Here is a 25,096-nt window from a genome sequence, read left to right as displayed (position 1 = left end):
AGCAATGTGAAACATACAAACTTTTGAGGACTTTACTTCATGAACAAGATTTGCAAGAAAGCCTTTGAAATAATTTTTGAAGAAGCCATAAACCAATTGTCGGCTAATGATGACACTGTTGATTTTGCTAATTATTTTGTTAATAATTATGGTACATGTGTTGAATCTTGGGCTTACTGTCATCGTCTTCATGCAGGAATAAATACAAATATGCATATCGAAAGAATGCACCGGACTCTGAAACATATATATTTAGAAGGTAAAAAAGTTAAGCGACTTGATAAGTCTATACATGCATTATTGAAATTTCTTAGAGACAAATCTATAGACAGACTTATTGTACTCCATAAAGGAAAACTTACTTTTAAAATTAAAGAATTAAGAAAAAGCCACAAGAATAGTCTAGAAATGTCAACTAATAATGTGCTTAAAAATGGAGATGATGTTGGAATGTGATGGCAAGTGGTCATGATGATATGTACACTGTAAATAAATTGAAAAACTCCCGTGATTGCCAAATTGTTTGTGATGAATGCAAAAATTGTATTCATTGTTTTTCATATACATGTATAGATAGTGCAATTAAATGGAATTTTTGTAAACATATTCATTTGGTTTGCCTATCTAAAAGATCACACAGTATAAATACTAATAGTTATACAAAAAACCTAAGTTTGGAAGACAATAATAAAAAAAATGAGACTTTTAGTATTGTATCTCAACTGAATAATACAGAAGTAATACATGAAGTAGACAATTTTGAATATGAAAAACAAAAATTTAAAAACATATTTAATACAATGTTACATACTGTTTCAAGTTTAGAAGAACTTGATGTATTGAAGAAATGTTTGTCGTCTGCACAACCTACATTATTAGCATTAAGAAATAATATGAATAAAAATCCTTTTAAAAAAATGTCATTAAATATTTCACGAAAAAAGAAAAAAATTATACATCAGCGTCGATTTTTTTCTACTAATAAGATAAAAACATACAAAAAACTTCAACTATTTCAGTACCGAACAAAATCGAAAAGAATAATATAAGTGCATCCTTATTATTGACGAACATTGAATGTTGACATTTATTATTATTATGACAGTTAATGTGAACCTAACTATATTATTATACATAACAATTTGAATATTGACATTTAATTATAATTTATAACTATTTACCTGATTTTTTTATAATTATTTTTATGAACGATGAATGTTTGTAATATTTCATAATCTCTTGAGATAATATCACATACTATTCTGTGATAATACTGATAAATATTTGTGAAGATAAGAGGTACGATTGATAAGAGCATAAGGCCGCCATCTTGCAGCCATTCGGCGTTTTCTGTCTCTAGACGCTTGTGTGGTAGAGTGGGAGAAATTTGGATACGAAACCACGGAGCTCAATCATTTGTATGCGCGAAGGAGTAGCGTTCTATCGGCGGCCTTAGTACACCCGTCGAAATAACCTGCGCGTCAAGGAAAATGGCCGAGAGGCAGAAGTAATCACCAGCCTTCACCTGTATATTATAATCCTGGCCAAGGCGGGCTTGTTCGTGGTCGCGGAGGGATGATGCGTGGTCATAACGGAGATTTTCATGGACATGGTGGACACACTTCCACGCTGTCCACAGACATTTATACAGAGTCGTTTAGGTCGATTGTGTCCGGGGTTGTGTCAGTCGATTAGTTTATTTAAATAATTAATTTATATAATATTAATATTAGTTAAAAAATAGTCTCTAATATTCTATAATTATTTAAATTTAGTTCAAATGGCTCAGGCTGCACAACCGCCACAACCCGAAACACATTATTATGGGGCTCAAAATGGTTTTCGGGGTCGCAGACGGTCACCGATAATGTTCCACAAGTGCAGGGCCTTTGGCCACACAAGACAGTACTGCCCTCACAATTGTAAGTACCTAAACAAATAATTAAAAATTATTATTCATTTTACATTATGTTAACTTCAATGAACCCTTCGTTAACCGCAATAATGAAACAAAAGTTTACACTACCTAAATGCATGATGCACCCAGGGTTTAAAACATAAAAAAAACATATGGATTTTGTTCTAAACGTTTAAAATATATGTTTTAAGTATCAATAAAAAATGTGTTTTTAAAACAATATTTTTAGTTAATTGTTGTTGAAATAGCGTTAAAATAGCGTTTCAAACGTTTTTTTAAAGATGTTTAACATGTTATAAATTTGTCTTTTTTTGTTTAAAAAGCCGTTTACTTAACCATACTGTATTCAAGATCCAATTACCACTGTAATTCACTTTCTTTAATTAACTTTGAATTTCTTTACTTACAGTTTATTCAAATTTATATTGTGTAGTAATCTTTAAATGAGGTGTTTCTATGCAAAACGTGTTATCTCTATTTTCAATAAAATCGAGTTATACATCGATTCTTATGGAAAAAATGGTGATAAATCGATTGAAACTGTTATTTTTTGTCAAAACGTACTATTCCCCAGCTGAAATTGGCCTTATACTTTTACTTTTTTTTTAAAACGTGTTATTTCCAATAGATTTTTTTTCCAAAACGTTCTATATCCACTTTTCTTCAAAACATGCTATTTCCTATACTAAATCATATGACATACTTCTCATTTTTTTCCAATAATGGATAAGCCTATCCATATCCACATAATTGTTATTTCCCGCCAAAGTTCATGATAGCTGCTTTTGGCTTCTCTGTGAGAGTACTATGTTATGTTATCGTGTTAATGATTAATTTACATAATACATTAATACCATATTTCGGATTATTTCCATGACAAAAATATATACTTTAAAATGTAATTATATTAATTAGTCATGGATATTATTACTAACTCCTAAGTTTTAAAAAAATATTTGAACTATTAGAAACTATGTTGAAATCATAGCCAGCCAAGCTTATGGCATACTAAATTTTAAATTTAACAAAGCTGTTTTAATGTTTTATTGAGTTCGATATAAATAATCCAAATCAATACCTAGAAGGCTAAAAAATACCAAACATAGATAAAATATTACGACCGATAAGGCGTCAAACCAATAACGCGATTACCAAGTCAGCATAGTGATACTCTAAGATTGCGACTAATGACTTACGAGTTCCGACAAAACTATTCGTCTATGCAAAATCTGACATTTTATGGTTCAAAATAGGTGTAATAGCGTAAATAAATATTTGAATATAGTTTTAGTTAAGGATGCATATAAAAAGATTTTAATCTATTTGTTTCTTTTTTTCCAGGAATCGCAGAATTTTTTCATATTCTAGGTACACGATATTGTATACATTTTTTTTTCTTTTAAATTATTACTATTACACAATTATTATACATTCGTACTGTTTTTTTTGGAAACGTGGGAGAAAGCCGAGCTACCTCGCTCACGTTCTCCCCAATACAATTATATTATATACATACGTTATAGATTATACAGTGGAACCTCGATAAGTCGAAATTCAAGGGAAATGCAATTTTTTCGACTTATCATGGTTTTAGAAAAAAAATTCGACTTAAAGAGTTTTAAAAATGTATGTATGTGTTAAAGTTTTTAATTATTATGTACTTAGTATATATGTATATACAATGTAAAAAATGTGATTATACAGATTATTTAAATAAAAAAATTATTACAAAAAAATATAATAAAACATGTGTTGCAACTTTATAAAAGATAATTTATTATTTTACTTTGACTTAAAATTTGAGATTTGCTGTTATCAATTGTATTTTCTATTACATTTAAAGCAGAGTACACTTTATCGTCCACATTACTCAATTGTTCGGTGAATGTCCTTGGCAATATGAGGGCTGCTGTTGCTTGCTTCATTGAAACACGATGCACAGGCTCAGATGATGCTTCTTCGATGTCATCAACATCTTCAGTGCCACGGACGGAGTCAGTTATATCGTCGTCTTAACAAAATCGTCAAACGTTTCTTCCACGATTCTATAACGACTTGCTATCATCGCCCATTCTCTGCCATCCGTATCGGAAACGGACAAGCCGATTAGACAAATGTTTATAAAATTATCTGTCATTATCCGTCATATTCGGAGCACAGAATGTTAGAGTTATCTATAGTTTTTTTTTTTCGAGTAATCGAGGTTTTCGCAAGGGGACGGAATTTTTTTCGACTTATCAAGGTTTTCGACTTAGGTTAGGTTCCACTGTATTATTACAATAATATAACAACGTATTACATTCTAAATATTTTATAATAATAATTAAGATTAGATTAAAATTGTCAAGATTAAATGTGGGGGGGGGGGCAATGTAGGGGCAAAATCAAATGTTGGGAGGGGTTAAATAGTTATTAAGCTAATTGGAATACAATAGTGAAACCATCTTTCCTGTAAAATAAAATTCCACAGTTGTAAAGCGTTTTCATATTTTACAACAAAACGTATGAACTTGAAATTTGGAATCTTGGTTCCCCTGATGCTCAAGATGAAATCATTTTTAAAAATTCGCATTAAAAGATGTGTTTCTACAAAAATTTTGTTATTAACAAAATAATTATTTTTTCGTATGGATGCATCTGATTATAGATCCTTATAGTAATTATAATATTATTATATATTTTAAAATTTGACCACATTTGAAAGTCATTGTGCACTTGAAATATAATAATATACTTTAAAAGTTCCAAGTACTAATGATCAATGAATACCTAATATTTTTTAAATCACAATAAATTAACTAAAATTGTAAGTCGTTGCTTATTTAGACGAAATTTGAACTTAAAATATCTAAAAAAATATAACTGCTTGTTTATTCTTTAGGTTTTTTGATCAAAGTATGATCTTTATAAGAAATTTTGTTTTAATTGTTCAATCCTTAGCTAAAAATTGATTTGAGTACACCAAAAAAATAAAATAGATTTTGTCAAAAAATGAATTTGTTTAATAATGCACATTATTCATTAATTTTGTTTTTGTTTTACAATAATCTAGATTATTCATGTTCTCGCTTTTCGCCAGTACCTACATTTGCGAACAATATTGTTTTCAAGAATGAAAAACACAAAGAGTAAGAATCGGTCCACTATATCAGATATGCACCTTGAAAGTTTTTTGAGGATTGCCACATCTTCAATCGATCCAGATATTGATTCATTACTTTCACAAAAAAACGATTTCAAATTTTACATTAGATAAAACTAATGACTTTTAACTTTTTTAAACTGAAACTTTTTTTTTTACTATAAATAAATATATTTTTCTGTGTGCCTAGTTATAATTGAATATTAATACTTGTAAAAATATTTCTGCTTATTATTCGCTATTGTAAAATTATAAAAAAAATGTATTGTTGTATAATAGAATATAATTTAATCATTAAATTTGAATGTATTATTATTAAAAAAAAGTATCTGGCCGACAACAACTTCTACCCATATGATGTGGTCCAGTCTTCACAAAAGGTAGGACACCCCTGGTCTGGATTCACTTTCATATCAGAAAATATGCTGAGTTAGAAAAATGGTCAAAAGGTGATGGCAAACAGAAAAAAAACATATCACTATAAAACCAATAAGTAGATTCTTTCGTTCCACTCCGAATCAAAAATATTCAATAGTTAATAATAATAATTTATGAGTTGTAAAACTAACTCAATATTTATTTTTTCTTCACTTTTGTATTTTACTAGCGCACTTTGTTGACCGTAAAAATTGTGATTGTTCAACTGCTTTTGGGTGTAACTCATTGCAGTCTCAGACACCCTGGTAGACAATGTGTGAAAATTCGATTTATTGCATGCTTGTACCTGATCTTGTAGTATTGCACAGTTTGGAAACAAAAGAATGACACAACGTTATTAAAACGACACACTTTATTTGGTTTCGGTTATAAAGATAATGTTATTAAGACAACAACGAGTTGGTGCGACGACGATGGTCAGGCAAAAGCTGTCCATCGTTGGCCGGCGGCGGCCAGACCGGTTGTCGGTCAAGCTCTCGCGGACGTCGATAGAGACGTTGCGATAACGACCGTAACATTCCGCCCAATTGACCAATGCTAACCAATAAAATAATAAATACTATTCTTCTAATTATTTCTTCTATAACCAATAGAAACTATTTATAAACAAAAATGTCCATCGTAAATCTCAAAATCCCTGTTTAAGCACCTCCCGGGCTCAATTGTGAATACTGAATCTAAATCATCCCGGGAACCACTCAAACACACACGAGAAATGTCATCAAAATCGGACAAACATTAATTTTTATAATATATAAAAGATATTCTTGACAACTTTTCGATCATCATCATGAATGTTTTTAATAATAATAATAGTTATTAAAAACTTATAGAAAAATTATAGAAAATACCTTTTCCCGCTTTCATTAGAATAATATGGCATACAAATTGATATTTTTAAGAATATTTCCACATTAAAGAAGGTTATGTTTAAGCTTTAGGCAGACATTATTATTGAGATAATTTCGTATTTTAAACTTTTTAATTAAAAAGTATTGTACTGAATATTTGTTATGTTTAGACTTCAGATGTATTACCCAATCGCTACAAAATTGTATTAAATACAGATGATTAAAAAAAAAAAACAAGAAATTTATCATACTTACAATTTATATTTATTTAATTATAATAATCATATGTTGATAATATTAATAGTACAAAATAATACTGACAATGTATATACTTACAAATTACGATAAGAAAAATACATAATTTATTTTATTTTGACAATATTGTAGTACATAATATGATTTAGAAGTATGGTACATTAAAAAATTAGAGTAGATTGTATTCTCTAAGATGATACTCTCCTATAATAGTATCAAGTTATTTTTAGTAACTATGATAACTTTCTGTATGTATGACAAAACTTATTTTAAAAACATCATAATTTTGACGATATACCTCCATTCATTATAATATGTTAATAATGCATAAATATTATAAAAGATAGCCTATATAATGTTATTCTGAAATAGTTAAATGTCAAGAGCAACTATTCCCAACATGACATTAGGTAAAAAATAGGGACTTATTTCGGAACAATAAATATTTTTAATGATAACGAAATTAATATTAGAATCGTGTAGGTACTTATTTTGGTTAAAATATTGCACTATTTTGGGACTACTCTCTTAGAACCAAAGCATTTACACACGTTATTACATCACACAGGAAATAACTAAAAACTTACAATATTTTAACTCGTAACCTAACAAACCTATCTGGAGGTTTCTGAAATGGCTTGTAAAAAAACATGGTGAAATCGCATTAACAGTTTATACACAATGCTACTCCCTAGACTGGGAAAGTTATCACATAATAAACAGATTAAATATAACCTATTTTAAGTGTATATCAATTTAAAAATAATGTTTCCTGTTATTTTAATACTTAGAGCTAATAATCACCTATTAACTAAATAAAAATTTAAGTAAATTATATACATTTCAATATAATTGATTTTGTAGGTACAATATCACCGCGACCGCATTGCTATGGATTAATAGGAAACAAAAGAAAAGAATAAGACAGTTCAAAACAAATTTAATTTCCATAGAACTTGGTAATAAATAATAAATGTAGGTATACGGTATTTTCGGTAGTTACCATTTACCGTGGCACGGTATTTTCGGTAACAACGGTAACTACCGATTCGCGGTATACCAGTATTCTAAAATAACGAACATTTTTAAATACCGGAACACTGATAATACCGCTGGCCCTAGCATAACATGTTCTCTATGATCGTGCTAAGTAGTTATTTTATTGATAATCTAAATAATAATATAATCACTAACTGCTGTATACATAGTTAAATTTATATTACAATTCGTTAGTAACCCTCATTCATGGCCTGATACATTTCTCTAGTAGAGTGTAACAACATGTTCGAAGTTTTGTAACACAAAATAAATGCTATTCTCTAACGGATTTGTAAAAACAGATTAAACATACTCTAGATAACCCACTGCCATATAGAATACGGAAACACGTAAATTAGTAACTTATGGTGTCAATAGATAGCACAAGCGATGTCAATGTAAAAAAATCCATATTTGTTTATGGCCCTGAATAGTGTGTGTCACCGCCATCGACTGTCGTTATTTGGATAAAAATAAACCATAATAGGAAATAATATTTATATTAAGCTAGTAAGCTAGGTACATATAAATTAGCTTTAGGTATTGCTGTTTAGTAAGGCGTAGGCGTGTCATTGTATTTTGATTTTTAATTTTTATAAACCCTACTAGTTTCAATAATGTCTGTTGCTTGAGGAAATAAACGTTGCTTTTTTAATTGTGGAAAAAGTCCGTTGACATTATCCCAATTTAAAACTATACCGTTTTCCAAAAAATGTCAATAGAGCAAGACAATGGATCCGTTAATCAGGTATTAGCATAGACCTATAAACTTACAGGCCTTACAATTATGTGTACTAAGACATAATTTGTGTAGTATAAAAAGTGAAGCGTGTACTACGAAATTTGAAAGTGTCTAGCAAATAATATTGGTTTTTTGATGTTTCTGAAATTCATTCTTCCACTGCAATCCGTCATGATATAGGTAGTTGATCATATCTTAACATAGTTGAATTATCGTTTAGATACCTCAAATTGGTCTATTTTAAAGCATTTATAAGCAGTTTGTAAAGGTATATCCACAATTTAAGTTATTATTTTTTATTATTAAATGTTTATTTTTAGTAGAAGTATTCAATATGAATGCTTTTAAATATTGTTTTGTTTTTTGCAGTAGTTTCTAACACCTAACTACATTATTTATTTAATTATTATTATTATTATGTTATTAGCGTTAGAATTTTTAAAACTGGATTTATATAATACTTATTAAAGGTTATTTTAATACTGTTTGATACTTATTTAAGGATAGTTAAAAAAAAAAATATGATCAATCAGAAACAAGCCTCAGTTTTTCTTAGTTCAATTTCATGTTTTGTATGAAAATTACATAAGTCAACATTATAATATATGGTTTGCATTATTGTCAACACCAATTATAAAATACAATTTGGTATAAAAAATATTTTTTTAAGCATATATCTTTAAGCAAAATAAAGAAAAATAAATCTAATTCTGAAAGTAACATTATAATATTATTACAGGTACACTTAAAATATTATATTACAATACAAAATAAATAACACTTATTAAATCACTAATCGTTTTGTTTTAAAGACAATTTTCATTATTTTACTATTATTTATTTTCATACTAACTAGAATATTAGGTACATATTATAGGAACACGAATCCACAAAGTCGAAAAATTTGAATTTTCATTGTATAATTTATAATTTATATCATTTATCAACAAGCGGTAAACTATAAACATACAAATTATTTTTGATAATGCGAAATCTATTGTCCGGAATCCTAACTAATATCTTTGAAATCCAAATTGCAAATATTATGAGTGGCACTAAATTACTATTGAGTGGGCTATCTAGTGTATGTTTAATCTATGGTAAGAATAATGTTTAACTACCTACTTCTATTTTCAATTAAATTTAAAGAAATTGTATGATTAGTATTATTAAACATAGGAAATAAGCAAGGACGTAATAGTAAATAATTAAGAAATGTAGTATTTATAAAACAAGAAGAAGTAAACAATGATTGTAAATTAGAATAAACGAGTACAATCCCGAAACTGTAAATTAGCACTTTTTATATAGGAGGGATTGTCCCAGTTAAATTTAGATATAAGGAACAGGAATAATGAAAAATGGACAGTGGAAAATGGAGAAAGTGCCATAGCCATTGTCTGTATATGTTCAACTCAATAAAACTTAATTATAACTGATAAACTGAATAGACGTGTGTTTGTTACTTTATTACTAAATCTATATTCAAACTTTACAAGTACGATGCTACGGTCAACCGACTTGTAACAGAAATATTTAATTATTAATTATTTATAAGCCATTCTTGGTATTTGATTATTATTTATTACGGCAAAATATCACCACGAATAAAACATCGTACCTACATATTAAGATACTAGTTGATTTTAATTTTAATTTCTTGTAGACAACTTGATAAATATGTTTATGCGAATTATAAAATGTTGGTCGATGCGGTAACGGTGATAAAATATTACTATCGGTAACTAAAAATTACTAAACTTCTTAGTACAATACATTTTAGAATTTCAAATCATTATAAAAAAAAAAAATCAAAACATTGAAATTGTTCTATTTTTGTTGCTTTTTTTTGTTATGGTTTTTTTATATCAGAATTAAGTTATATTCCTAACGCTTAATATTTCACGCTCAACTCTGGATGCAAATTCACCAAAATAATTACCTACCTAGTAAATTTTAGAACAAATTAGGTTTTTATTTACCCAAATGGATCGTCTAACTTGAATAATCGATATTATGTGAATGTATGTCATTCATATCCATTTTAAAATCATGTTATTCTTAAGAAAATGTCTCACCTGCATTTATTGTATCCGTCTTACAGTACCTACGTTTACGGCCTAACACTACCTACCTACGTAACACGGCAAAATTATGCTCAACTATTCACATATTTTAGCTTCGTTAGCTTTAAGGGTGTCGGTGCCCATAATTTATTAAGGAGTAACATTTAGGCAATTCAATTCACATTTTGTATCAGCCTCTGGCGGAACGTGCATGTGTGTGAGTATGTACATCGATAATAGTGTGAATGAACTACAAATACACGCACAGATAAAGATAAAGCTCGATTTTTTATTTTACTTTAAATAGAAGTAGAAAATACTTTTGAAAAAGAACAAACATTGTGCATTATTCAAATGCATATTCCAGCTTCTATAATTATAATTTTCAAAATCGGGCTTTGATCCGACCTACAAAATGTTCTCTACTTTTAAATAAAAAAAATTAACTAAAACCGACTATTCTATAGAGCGTGAGAGTTTTTCCTGTAAGAAATGTTTTTGTACCGAAAAACGCACCGGCTCCGGCCCCCTTAATATTAGAATTAATTGACCTATTATCAAACCTTAAGGTAACAATATTATCTGTGATTTTTAAAGTCAGTATGATATTATTTTAAACTTAAATAATTTACACATTAATTACTCTTTTAAAATTTTTATATCGAAAAAACCTCCAACAACCAACAGACTTTGTTACTGCCTTAAAGTTGGATGATAAAACCAAAGCTAATTGTGTACTGCTGAGTGTAAATTTGATATTATAAAATGTTGCGCACATATAAGACAACAAATGCGAGTAAGACTTCCTTAAAATAAGAAATTTTCGTATCGTGGTTTTCAACACAAGTTTGATTTAAATAGTAAATTTGATTGTAATTTTTTATTTTAATAGTGGTTTTTGTCTCAATCAGAATTAAATTATTTAGCAAAAGTGCAACAATAATTAGTGTAGGAATTTATTTAATCTACAACACATGTTTAAAATACTAACACATCTATATAACTGCAGTTGGTCACCATAGTATACAATCCAACTCTTACTAACTTATTTTATGGACATTGTGGACCCTCTGAAACAATACACAAAAAAAAATTATACCAAATATATTAATACATGATAATTATTATAAGAAAATTAAAATAACATATGATTATAAAATTGTGTTGGTCATAACTCAAGTTATTTTATTTTTTAATTCAAATAAAAACAAGTATATTTATATATTATTACCTGAGGCAAAAACATCAAGTCAGCACGTTGAATTTTGAACTCGATGTTCCTTCACCATAGTTGTTATCTAATAAATATGGAGTAATATATTGTGAGAATGAGAATTATTAAAATAAAATAACTTATTCACTTAGGGAATGAACTAAACTAAATTATATGTTACTAAACCAAATGTAAATTGTTTTATATTATTTGAGCACGAAAAATCAATGATTTAAGGTTCTTATATAGTTATATCTCGTACTTAACATATTTGTAAATTATTCTTGACCACTTGGTGCAAATATATAACTCATAAGCTTAATATTTTTATAATAATTTCCCTTGATAATCTTATGTATCTATGGTGTTTTTAATTTACAACATTCAGTGTTCCTCATACAATTAACTGACTTTGCGCTTTACATTTTTAATTTAAAAAAAACAGAAGTGTTTCCCTGTTTTATTTTTGTTGTAGACGTTCAATGTTCATACAAAAGCCAATAGATGACTCTAGGAGCGACTGTTAAGTTAAAATTGACTGCAGTAATCAGTAATCACATCTATGTCATGCCATCGTACCGGATCCACAACAGTAAGTGTAGCTACTGTCCATGAACTAAGATAGCATGGACTGGCGATGGTGTTAATATTTGCGGTCAAGTTATTCAACGGTATTTCTGTAGTGGGAGAAATTTAGTGACTGAAACGCTATCTATTTGAAAGTATTGACTCTCTTTCAAATTATATAAATAAATACAACATATTAAAATTGTTTGAAATTGTAAGCCACAGATTATCGATTTCTTATTGAAACATTGCTGATCAGCGTATAAAAATTAAAAATATTTTTTTAATTAAATAGTTATATACACAGTCAAAACATTCACGATTCACTAACTGTTCTCTTAAAGTGTTACATCTTACAATAAGTTAAAATTGTACATGCTTGCACAAGAATCAAGTACCCACGGCCACTTTCAAGCACAAGACGCCCAGTGTGCACCGGGCCAAAACGGCCTGACTGAAAAACTATCTGGGCATATAACAGTTAAAATAAAATTTTTTGATAAATAAGGTTACAATCATTTATATTTGTGTAAAACTGTATAAGTATATTGTATTATAGCCGTATAGGTATTAGCATTTAGCATGAACTCATACTAATAATAAATAATAAACACGATTTAATATTTATAATATTATTTACGAATTTACGAGGGAATATAAGTAAAAGTAATAGATAATAAAGAAGAATACAACCCACTGCACGCCCACTGCGCGGCGCGCGCCCACCGACCAGCGAACGAACGGAACACAGTTGAATAGTTGATACTTGGTAGTTCATGAAAATAACACTACGATCGCTTCGGTTGCAAGATTTCCCTCTCTACGGAAACTACGTTTTACAACATGACCGCACCACTACCACCCGCCCATCATGTCGTCACCAGTCCATATTATCTTAGTTCATGGTATATAGTAATATATTTAGCCATGGTATTTATAATCAATGATAATAATATTGATAAATCTAGATTCTAGAGTCTATAGTTGTATAACAGTAGAGATATTTTTAAAAGTACCTACTTCATAAGAATCCTGGCCATTTAAAAAAATAAACTGTAATCATAATTGTTAGGGTAATATACTTATAATATGCTTATATACTTCTTTAATATACCTATATTTAAGAAAAACTGTAAATTCCTACCAGGGAAAAAATTTAAAAAAAGCAAAAATGTAGAAAACAATTTTTAAAAGCCGTTATTTTATTTATTTTTCAGCTTTTAACGTAACATAAACACGTAGATTTTGTAATAGTATTATTAATAATTATAATTTAATATTATTTTATTTTATTTTAGTTTGTAACGTAGTTAATGTTTTCATTGTGTAATATCAATAGTTTTTATTTAAAAAAAATATTTTGTAAACTTGGCAACGTGGTCTATAAAAACGTTCGCAATCGTTCCGTTTTTCAGGTAAAACACCAAATTCTCTGATAAGCGTCATTCGTTCGCAATCGTGTTATAAAAAAGGTAAAACGTTCGCAATCGTGTTGTACCCGTTTATTAAGTGTTGATAACTACATCATACCTATATACTTTAAATTCAAAATTGTTGGGCTTAAATATTAAGTTATTATTTAAATCTATTAAATATTTAATTAGTTTTAAGTAGGTATTTGTGACAATTGAAATTCCTTCATAATGCAATCCACAGCCGAGTTATATCAAAAATAAAAATGTACTTGTAAACAATATAATGTAATATCTTACCATTACTGTCATTAAATTCGTTGCAAGTAGTCTGATGTATTCCCGTCGTTGAATTACAACTACAAATACCATACCCACTTCCAACGGTAGGAACGTCTTCATTGCTGACCACTGAGTCTTCCGGAGATTTGGATATTTCATTTGTCTCATTTGTTTCACTTATTTCAGATGAATCTAGTTCTTTATTTTTTTTTCGAATTTTAATGGATGACTATAATACAAATTAGGTTTATTATTATAGAGGCTCGAGTGTGAGAAAATTGATCCTAAGAATACCAAGTCAATATTTCGTAAAATTTGCATACCTTGTCTCTGCTTCCTTTCTTCTACAACCGTTCCGAGAACATAGAAAAAAAACATTTTGTTTTTATTTTATTCAACGAAACAATACACTTTCCCACTCCTGGTTTCAGCTGGTTCAGTTAATTTACCTGTAATGAAAATCGTCTATGTGGCAATTTCTTTCCACCTTTTCGTTTAGATATATGAGGGTTTTTCTTACATACAGTTTTATCCCGTAATATTCCCATTTGTACATAGACTCGACTGAGTTCTTCCTGAAACAAAATTATGATTAATTAATTTGCTTAAGTCTATTGTACAAACTATTTTAAAATGAGACGATTTAATAATGGATTTACATATTTATATTGCTACTTATTAAAGTAATTTATTTTACTATTAGTAAGTAATATTACTATACGATAAATCGCAAGAATTGCATTCAATTTTTTTAAATGTCAGTGTTTACCTATATAAAACATAATACGTTAAAAGTTTCAAATTTCAAATAAAAATACAATTAAATAAGTAAATTCCTTTCGTAGGTATAATAAAAATACTAAAAACAATTTAAAATTGCTCATGCCAATTAATAAAGAGACAAAATATTTTATAAATTATTCTCTATATAGAAAATGCTTACATAAACATTTGGTGAACATTTCTAGTTATCATGTTTCTAGTTCTATGGTTATTCATTTATAAATCACCATGAAATAAGAAAATCGATTTTGTCAAAAACTAGTATTGTGTACAAATTCTGATAATTGGTTTTTTTTTGTTTTTTCCAATTATTAAGAAAAGTACCGGAAAATTAGTTTTTATCCATAAAAACTAGATTCAATTTCCTATCAGAAAAGATGCTGAAGTTAAAAATCAAAAAGTGTTCAAACGTAAAAAAAACAAAAACACATATCCTTATTAGTAAAAGTGAAGTTATGGTCAGATAGTTTTAACAATATTTGAAAATATCAAAGCTTTTAAAAAAAGTCATACAAATTAAAACTATTTTCCTTACTAGAAAATTCATAAATCAATGTCTAAATAATATGTGAATTTATTTGAAAATATAACTGGTTATAACTTGTCTTAGTAAAGCTATAAGGTTCTATTTTTTTAAAAATGTCTTTATATTGATCTTGTTGAAACCTAGTTTTATCGATTTCAATATTTGTATGTCTAAGCTTATCAACACAATGATCCAGATTGCTTTAAGAACCTGATTAAAACAATTATAATCGGGTAGATTTAATACATAAAAATATATTTAAGTGAAAAAAAAAATTAACACGGTAAAAGAGAAAATTATCAATTATTTTTTAACTATCAATTTTGAAACAATTATATCTTGTCAAATATTTATTTAAATGAACAAATACAGCGACATTCCTTTTATAAATTGTCTAATAAACAACTCTTGTTTGAAATTTTTTTTTAATATTTGTAATATTTTTTGAGATATTTAATAAAGCTCACACTTTTTAAATTTCATAAAAAATATGTATAAAAAAATAATGTATTTTTTTTTCTATTTGCAAAAATTTAACCTATTTAGGTTACATATATTGTATTCCTTAATATTACAAATAAAAATCAATGAGTCGTTGGTGAAAGGAGATCGGAAAGGTTGCCCGATAAGCAAAACCTGAACAACGTAGGTACCGACAGTTGTACGGTACAACGTCCGGCAGTCCACTATGTCGATTTATTGACGATGTTTGGTTCTACATGACTACATTCATGCGAGCAGTTATTTTATTTCACGAATTTAATCAAATCAACATTAAGATGGTACAGTGCAGCATATATTCAATTTAAATCTACTATTTATAATCCCAAGATGCAGCAACATTTTTATAATTAAAAACGAAAATGTATTTGTATTTGTAGAATTAATGTATTATTCAAGAACAATTTTTTTTTTAGATTTTGCTATTTTAGTGTAAGATACATTAATAGAATATTAATTATTATCACGGTTGCACAGAAAGTTAAGTTTTCGATGACAATGAAGCGTTGGAAACCGACTTATTTCCGTCCAGCTTGTGGTAAAGTGGAAATCCCCATAGTGCCGGACGGTAAAGTGGTTATCCCAAAAAGTGATGGGCGGTAAAGTGGAAATCCCCAAAAGTGCTGGGAGCGCATCGTTAAGTATAAAACCAAGCATAGGTACCAATTTTTTATTTTTTGGTTGTGTATACGTTTAAATATGACTGTCATGCTAATAATTAACTGTTTATATAACTTAATCAATTAAAAAATTATTTAATGCAAAATTATTCAATAAAATGTAATTCTAAAGTAAAACTCGACTTTATTATCATATTACATAAAGATCATCAATTGATCTTAATGGAAGATTTTAGTTTTATCTTTAAGTTTCCTACATTTATTAGCCATTGTTAAGAATGTCTAGGAAATAATATCAATTCTTACATAAAAAGAAGCAATTTAATTATTGCCTAAGGCCTTAGGAATCCGCGACAGTGCATAATTATCATAATTGAAGATAAATATAAATTATTGTAACTTAAGAGCATTATCAATGATATTATTTTCAAATTAAAAATATCACCCTTATTTCATCTGAAGTCATTTCAGATATGTTCATTTCTCTGAAGTCCTTATCTGCCATATCAGCTTTTAATGATTCTGAAAGTTCTTGATTTATAGCGGAATGTCGGAGTTCAGCGTTAACTTTTTTTTGATACCATATCTGATGACGAAAAATATTCACATTACAAAGAATAACAAGATTATAATATTATGTGGCTGTAATAAACATTTATTAAATTTCAATATAAACAAATTCACATCATAGATTTTGCATTTTTTTGAACCAACAAGGCAACTGTATTACTGTAATATGCGTTCTACATTGTTAGGCAGAGGCGTATTAAGCTTAAAAAGTTTTAATTGGCATATAATTTAAGGAACTATAACAAATTACTTGTTTTAAAAGTAAATATCTGTAAATGTTGTTAGGTAGGTAGGTACCGATTAAATGGAAGGTCTTTGCGAAAAACGAGTAGTCAAAAATGTTGATTTTCAGGAGACAGTAAAAACGTGGCTTGACTTGACATATTTTGCAAGAAATCTTTTAAGTATTTATCATTTAACTCATTTTGCACAACAAAATAATACGATAACTAGGCTCCATATTATGATAATAACAGTTACCATTCAATGCATCGTTAAATATCCATCAAGTTAGGTGTATAACATCAAAATTACCAAAAAGTGACTTGATGCGTTATTCACAAAGACTGTTAAAATTAACCGATTTGTATGTAATATAAACATAGTACACTAAGTCCTGCTTGAATATACTATAGTACAATACTATAAAAAATATGGTACCGATGTGAAGCTGCTTGTAGTTTACTTTTTCAAATATTAATTTAAATGTATTAAAAAATATAATATTTCATTAAAATGAACTATTTTAGTACTTTATACAAAGGTGTGTACTGTGTGGTTGCGTATTTGTATATATATATATATATATATATATATATTTTAATATTAGGACATTAGGCTGTATCATATTAATACTAAAATCCAGGTTTTGATTTTACACTTTTTACATAAAAAAAAAACACAGTCTGCGGACGCAAAAGCGGTTCAATCCTAACCAAAATTGAGTATAGTATTATAGTATTATAGTAATATAGTATAATATATAGGTATAATTATAGATCATACCTTTGGTGCAAATATGATGATCAGTGCAAGAGTATTTGTTAACAGGCTGCGGAAAAAGGCGGCTATGAATGTCACATCCTGATGGAATGGTATTGGATAGACTGTACGGATAGCATTATGGATAGTACTAAACGTTAATTCCGTTATAATTGCGTAAAAGAGAAAACGCCGTTCTTCAAACTGCACGCGGGCATTACGTGCTGAATTTCCATAATACAAACCCACGGTTAAAATCAATAGTTCACCTGTAGGTCAAAAAATATTTTTCATAATTAGTTCTCAACTTTTAACTTACTAATAAAAACACGTATTTCCAGCCAAAATATATTTTGATTTTAACTAAAATACATTTGATCCAACGTTTTTTAAAACAATTAATTTGGTCAAAAATGAGCTAAAGATGAATGAATAACGATCTTAAGTAGATGCAGAAGTAGGTGGTATGATATAGTATTTTCGTTGTCATTTAGGCAGATTCTGACATTTTGATTATGTGGAAACTGTAAGTTCTTCGAATATGTCCACTTTAAAAGAGTTAAGACATCTATAACTATACAGTTTTTGTTTAAGTTATTAAATAATTTGATTATATGTCCAAAATTGACTCCATAAGTTATTAATGGGCGACTACAGCGCTTCATAGCGGTCACATCTATATTTCGTTCATTTTTCACGCCGCGTAAATACGGGGCAGTGAGCAATATTATATTATTTATAAACAATGTTAATATTTTGATTGTGTTATTATATATTTTACATTGTTTTAAGTAATACTATACTACTCAAATTACAAATCATTTCAAAAATCGAACAAATGAAAATAAATAAATACTGTCGGAATTCAGAAATTGGGTTCAGGACTTTATGCGTTATGAATTCACAATGAAAAAATAGAGTTTGAAAATGTTTTAAGCATCCGAAAAGTAAAATAATATTGTTCGCCTAAAAATCCTTTTAGAACATTGGGCGTAGGTTCATAATACAGGATAGAAGTAGGTACAGCCTCCATAAAACCTGTGCACATCCATATAGGGTAAATTTTAATTTTATCGGTAGCAATATTTTACTTAGTATAAAATAATATGTTATACATTAGATGATTACCGAATTCTGTAACGTGATTCCACCACTGAGGTTTGCACGTTGTATACAATAAGCCATCTTCGGTTTCAACGTGGATCAGGAGGACCCATCCTTCATTAAAGAAGTTAAGACTAACTGCAGTCCAGGCGGTGAGGTAGACAATTACCACAATAACACCAAACAATAAATATTTCAGCAGATCTTTGTCAGTAATTGTCCAACAGTGTGCTTTTCTAGTACGAAATTGCATCAGAATCCTATTGATATGTAAATATTAGTAAAACTGAATAAATGAATTGATGTCGTACAATTACCTATACAGTTTCAGATCGATCGCGCCGTAGAATATCACAAACCCCAATTCCCGGAGCCATGGCGCTAAAAGGCATAATGGTAATGTTGGTGTAAAGTATTGGAGGAGAACCTAAAAAACGAGAAAACATACATATGTTAGCTTTACAGGCACAATCTTAAAAAAAATCTGGGGGTGTAGTATTTAAAATTGCTGACCAAATTTTGAAATTTCGATCAATTTTACTAAGTGCCGATTGAAAGTCTAATATGCTACCTTTGGTGGGATGGTTAGGGTTGTCTCCCACTCCCACAGGTTTGTAAAATATACCTTGCATTGTAGCTGTTGTTTTTTAACAAGATAAGTCCAATAAGATCTATTATCTAATAAGAGGTTCTCCAGGACACACAAAAACTGTAATATACAGTTACACTTATTATAAATATGTAATCCGAGGTAAAGAAAATATTATCTTATATGGTTTTCTTAAATTATATTATTACGTTTATTATATTTTATAATTATGTAATGTATAAATGATAAAGGTTATGAAAAAACAAAGTGTAACATTCGTTATAAAAATAAATAATTAATGGTGGTTCGGCGCCATCCCTAGGTGGGGAGTATTTTTAAAAATTGACTACTAGAGTCATTAATTCTACCTTAGTGGCAGCCTAACAGTAGCAATTAGGTTATAGAAAAAATATATTAGTACATACATAAATACATAACTTAAATATTATTACACATGATTGGATATAATTGTTTTAATCGATTGTGTATGTTTAAATGTTAATATACGTAATTTAATAGCTTACTTCAATATCCAATATTACGGAGCCGATTATCATAGTTACCAATAACGTCCACATACTCAATGAAATCGTCTGTAAAGTAAACAAATTATAATAACTATTATATGATAAGATCTTGAACATTTATACTTTCAATTTCCTTTAAAAAGCCCTTTCTCTTAAAAACCGTCCAATTAGTGTGTGCATAAAGATGAAGTTACTACCTATGAGACGTCTGTTTTTACTCTCAAAAGTGACGGTACATTGTAATATCTATGTGCCTTCAAATGGAAGTAAGAGAAAAAAATTGAATTGCGATACTGATATGTAATTTCCTGCCATAGTGGTATATGAGATTACCGTTATGTAATATCACATTTAAGTATAGTAAAATTATAAATCAAACATTTCCTGTAATATTTAACACTAAATTGTGTAAATGGCAGTATATTAGAAGAACTGATACCAGAAATAATTATCATTGGAAACAAATTGTAATATTATACCATGTAACTTAATATGTACCTTAATATGTAGGTACCTATGTATATTATTGTATGTATCTTAATACTAAATAATTTTGTGTGATGTTATTTGTTAACAATTTATAAGTATCTACCTAATATTTTTTTGTTAACTAATTTAAAATAAGTACATATTGTAAATATAAATGTATATAAATTTATTGTAATTCATATTTTTGTAGTGAATCAAATGCAAAATGAACAAAATCACCAAAATATGGCTGAACAAATTGCTTCCACAATTGCATAGGTATGTCAAACGTATTGATAAGAATTTGGATACAATAATGGACGACGGTGTATCTTTAAATATAAGTAATGAAAATAACTTAGTTAGTTTGTTCCTAATTACGACTGTTGAAGCTCTTCAAAATATTGAAACAAAACTACTAGACGACAACAACTTTTACAACACAGCTGTTAACATCAATTAAATGCATTTTTAGATCAATTTTGTCACCCAAATTGGTGGTCTTAATGTTCATAATTTCACAAAAAATGTATTTGCAAGAGTTTTTACTAATAAATAGGCCACTCAATATTCATGGACATGATTTAGAAATAACAACCAGCTGAAGCAATTAAAACTAACTACAATTATAAAAGGTAATATGTTAAAATACATTTAATATATTGTATAAACAATATTTATTCAAATAAACAAATTTAAATGGTGTCCTGTAAATTATATTTTCTCCAACAAACAATTGGTTTAATCTGGTTTTATGTTATTTTTCAGATGTTTGCTTAAAGACTTTTAACGCGTGTGAACTGGAATTTAAGAGTAGTGTAAAAAACTGGTTTAAAAATGGAAGTCTACGGCAATCATGAGAATAAAATGAACTGTTTTTAATATACATCTTTTTAAAAATTATTTAAAAAATAGCTAAAATGTAGTAGTAGTTTTTAAAAAAATATTTAATATTTTATATATATTTTTTAAGGCATAAACACATGATTTTTAAGTATATTTTGTAATGTTCATAATATTTGTTCATATTGCATCTAATAAAATACATTTGTTATAATAATAACTAAGTATAATGCTTATTCATTTGTTTAAATAAAAGATTAGGAGAAAAAAGCATTTGAATTCAATGTCCAAAATAAATTTTTTACGGTGCATTAAACGTAAAATAACTGAGCAGTCATCACCTGACGTGACTCAAAATATTTCTGAATCATTCAGATAATAAACCTCACATAATCACTTTTTAATTATTATTATATTTATAGAAACTACAACAAAATACTAAATAGTATGTAATATAATTTATATGTACCAATAATGACTTTTGTAAATATTAGTTATTAGATATTATTATTATTATTTTTAGAGGAATATTCAACATATTTTGTAAATTATAATACTGATAATTTATTACACACGTAAGTAAATACGTGAAAATGTAAAAATGTTTCTAAAAAAAATGAATATATTATAACAATTTTACCGTAGCAAATAGAAACGGGAAACAAACCTTTTTTAAATCAGCAGAAACTGTAAGTTCAAATTTTTGTGTAAACGGTATATGCCCCTAGTGGCGATGGTAAGCTCTTTTTTTCTATTGTCTTAGTAAATGCTGCCGCGCATCGCTCACTATTTTAAAGCACAATCCCAATATATGGTGCAAAAATTCATAGCTATGGAATTTTTGTTGAGCTTCGATGTATTTTTAATCGTATAATATTATAAGTAAATGATAATTATCATCGTCAGTATGTAGGATAACAGTCTTAAAATCTAAAAACCCACTGGCTAGCGTCTATATATATATATATATATATATATATGCAACTCGGTATCGGTGGCCTCCGAATCGTAGGTCCGCAGACGATATACTTTGTTTCAATTTACTTATAGCAGTCTTCTGATTATGTCCTATTTGAAACAGTGTACGTTGCCTCAATAAATATAGCTAGTGAGACCTACCTAGCTAGTACGCTCTGTACAGTTTTAATGGTTCTAGGTAGAGAAAACATCTGTACAGCTATGATTTTTGCTTCTGACGGACTGAGCTCATCATGACAAATTTAATAGACCCAGTAACCAATTGAAGCCTACAGAACTGACGTTTCGACAATTTAATGTCTAACCTATTTTCAGCTACTGTACCAGCTACTGTACCAATAGGGTTTGTAGTCTCACGGGCCCTCATCAATGTTTGCCGCCAAGACAGTCAGATAATACATGTAAGCTTATAAATCATATAAAGCTTATAGGTAACCTAGCTGAATGAGGTAGTAAAAAATGATATAGTTAATGACGTTGATATGTTTAACAATACCTTGCATTTTCTTTTGTTGATCACTACCACAATCAGGACCAGATTGAAAGCGATGATTATCATTTGTACAGTCAGTAAACTTGTCCGAATCATGGCATCTGATTTTTGAATCTTCATTTTAATTTAATCAACCGGAACTGAAAAATAAGAAAAAGTTAACCGCCAACCCAATAGTAAATATAGTATAAAAATATAATCACAAACTAACATGTAATAAATTAAATACATGTTTTTTTAAAAATAATATTATGATTCCCCGACCTTTACGATTTTGTTGTTTTTAAATAATACTCGAGTCAGTAATTAATAATTATTAAAATGTTTATGTTCTTTTATAGATTGATGGTTAAAAGTCGAGTTGCTTACACAATCACAAGATCGGGATATTGGTATTAGTGTAATGTGGTAGCTGAAAATGAAACTAAAATATTTCACGTCTGGCAACCAATGCGTCCTTTTGGATTCAAATAGTACATGGGTAAACGAGTGTAAAAATCCCGGAACACAAATTTTTCCTCCGGCGTTGGTGACGTTATCAATATGGCCGCAAATTGTTGTGATGCAATTCTACATTTCCCTATATCACTCGGGTTCTAGACAGTGGCTCCCAAGTCAACTTCATTTCTAAGAAGCTAGCAAATCTATTGATGTTACCAACAAAAAAGGCATCCTTACCGATAAGTGGCATAGGGTCTACTGAAGCTCGATCTACTTCATATGTCGAAGTAAGCGTTCAATCAGGGAATATCAGTTAAGATTAGTGTGTTACGTGTTACCAAATATGGTCACGGATCTAGCTTCGTATGCAGAGCGCAAAGAAGGTTGGAGGATTCCGAATGAATTGTCAAGAAGTCTCGCAGATCCACAATTTTGCCAGAGAAGAAGCGTAAATCTTCTGGTTCCACGTCATTTGGTCCGGTAAATTATATCCGGCGACAATTGATCCACGACATTTGATCCGGTTCAAAAAGAACTTGTACCAAAAATATCCTGCTAAAAAATGTCCGGTAACAAAAAAATATAAAATATAAATATATAGTTTTATTTTAATTAGTTGTTATTTTATTTTCATAATTTTTAAAAACGTCATTATAAAAAAAATATAGAATATAAATATATAAAAATTAGTTATGAAAATAAATATGAAATAAATATATAGAAATTAGTTAGTTAGTTAAAAATGTATAGTATAGTATAGTACGTATAGTATTTTAGAAAAATAATCAATAATAGTCCCTATATATATATATTTATATATAATCTACCTTATATACAGAAAACGGTCAGAAAAACCACAAATTAACGAATCTAATCAGTTCTCAACGATTTATCAGATATAAATTATTATAATGTTGGAGTTAGCGATACATCCGTTTTTTTCGATTTTAGTACATGTGAACACCTAGCCGTTTGCAAACGTGTATGAATAACGTTAACTTTAAATAATGCCACTTACATTTATAAAAAGCCAAAAAGGCAAAAATATGCTTATAAATAAAGGTTTTTTATTTAGTATTCATGATGTGTATGAAACAAAAGTAGTATGGCGTTGTACCGAGTGTAAAAAGTTGTCATGTAAAAGCCGATGTTACACAACAACGAAAGACGAAACGGGTATGAACTTAAATTTGTAGACTAAATTAATAGAATTTAATTAATTATATTTATTTATAATAATAATAATAATAATATTTATAAAATAAAACATTAGATAATTATTTTGATGTAGACTTTATTTCAAATTGTACATTCCACATTTCATACAATGTTTTGTTTTTTTTTTCGTAGGATCGATTTTAAAAGAAACTGATCATTCGCATGCTCCAAACTTAGCCAAAATTGAGGCCAAAGAACTGGTGAATACTATAAAGGATACTGCTATAACAGAAATAACTTCTACAAGAAATATAATTTCAAATGTGTTGGGTCAAACTTCTGTTCCGGTAATTGGACAATTACCTATTATAAAATCATTGTCAAGGACTATTCAACGGACTCGAGTAATAAAAGAAAATGCTCCAGTTAATCCAAGTAATACCAAAGACTTAATTATTCCTGAAATATATAAATTGACTAACAAAAACGAAACATTTTTGGCAAACGATAGTGGTAGTAGTGAAAGCAGAATTTTAATTTTAACTACTCATTACAATTTAAATATGCTTCAAGAAACAGATGACTTGTTT

At 28.5% G+C, this 25,096-nt stretch overlaps 1 protein-coding gene across 8 annotated transcripts in view; it reads right to left on the bottom strand.

Moving 5' to 3' along the window:
* Positions 1 to 25,096, bottom strand: part of LOC132934884 (metabotropic glycine receptor) — a 63,814-nt gene that overhangs the window by 3,048 nt on the left and 35,670 nt on the right. For 3 of the 8 annotated variants that reach the window (XM_061001280.1, XM_061001284.1, XM_061001283.1), the window contains 11 exons: positions 22,911 to 23,047; positions 20,123 to 20,191; positions 19,327 to 19,436; positions 19,034 to 19,269; positions 17,930 to 18,174; positions 16,800 to 16,940; positions 14,374 to 14,499; positions 14,248 to 14,268; positions 13,943 to 14,153; positions 11,682 to 11,748; positions 11,393 to 11,520 (listed from right to left, as the gene is read on the bottom strand). In XM_061001280.1, the coding sequence (XP_060857263.1) occupies positions 11,696 to 11,748; positions 13,943 to 14,153; positions 14,248 to 14,268; positions 14,374 to 14,499; positions 16,800 to 16,940; positions 17,930 to 18,174; positions 19,034 to 19,269; positions 19,327 to 19,436; positions 20,123 to 20,191; positions 22,911 to 23,027 (1,329 nt within the window). In that variant the 5' untranslated portion in view covers positions 23,028 to 23,047 and the 3' untranslated portion in view covers positions 11,393 to 11,520; positions 11,682 to 11,695. Of the gene's footprint in view, positions 1 to 17; positions 238 to 11,392; positions 11,521 to 11,681; positions 11,749 to 13,942; positions 14,154 to 14,247; positions 14,269 to 14,373; positions 14,500 to 16,799; positions 16,941 to 17,929; positions 18,175 to 19,033; positions 19,270 to 19,326; positions 19,437 to 20,122; positions 20,192 to 22,910; positions 23,048 to 23,276; positions 23,566 to 23,585; positions 23,904 to 25,096 lie in introns of those variants that run through there. The other 5 variants (XR_009663104.1, XR_009663103.1, XM_061001281.1 and 2 more) reach the window with 5 other exon arrangements.

The sequence above is a fragment of the Metopolophium dirhodum genome, chromosome 1, assembly GCF_019925205.1.
Source record: "Metopolophium dirhodum isolate CAU chromosome 1, ASM1992520v1, whole genome shotgun sequence".
In the NCBI taxonomy this organism is placed as follows: Eukaryota; Metazoa; Arthropoda; class Insecta; order Hemiptera; family Aphididae; genus Metopolophium; species Metopolophium dirhodum.
The sequence above is the reverse complement of the archived record's forward strand: the minus strand, read 5'-3'. Positions and strand labels throughout refer to the sequence as shown.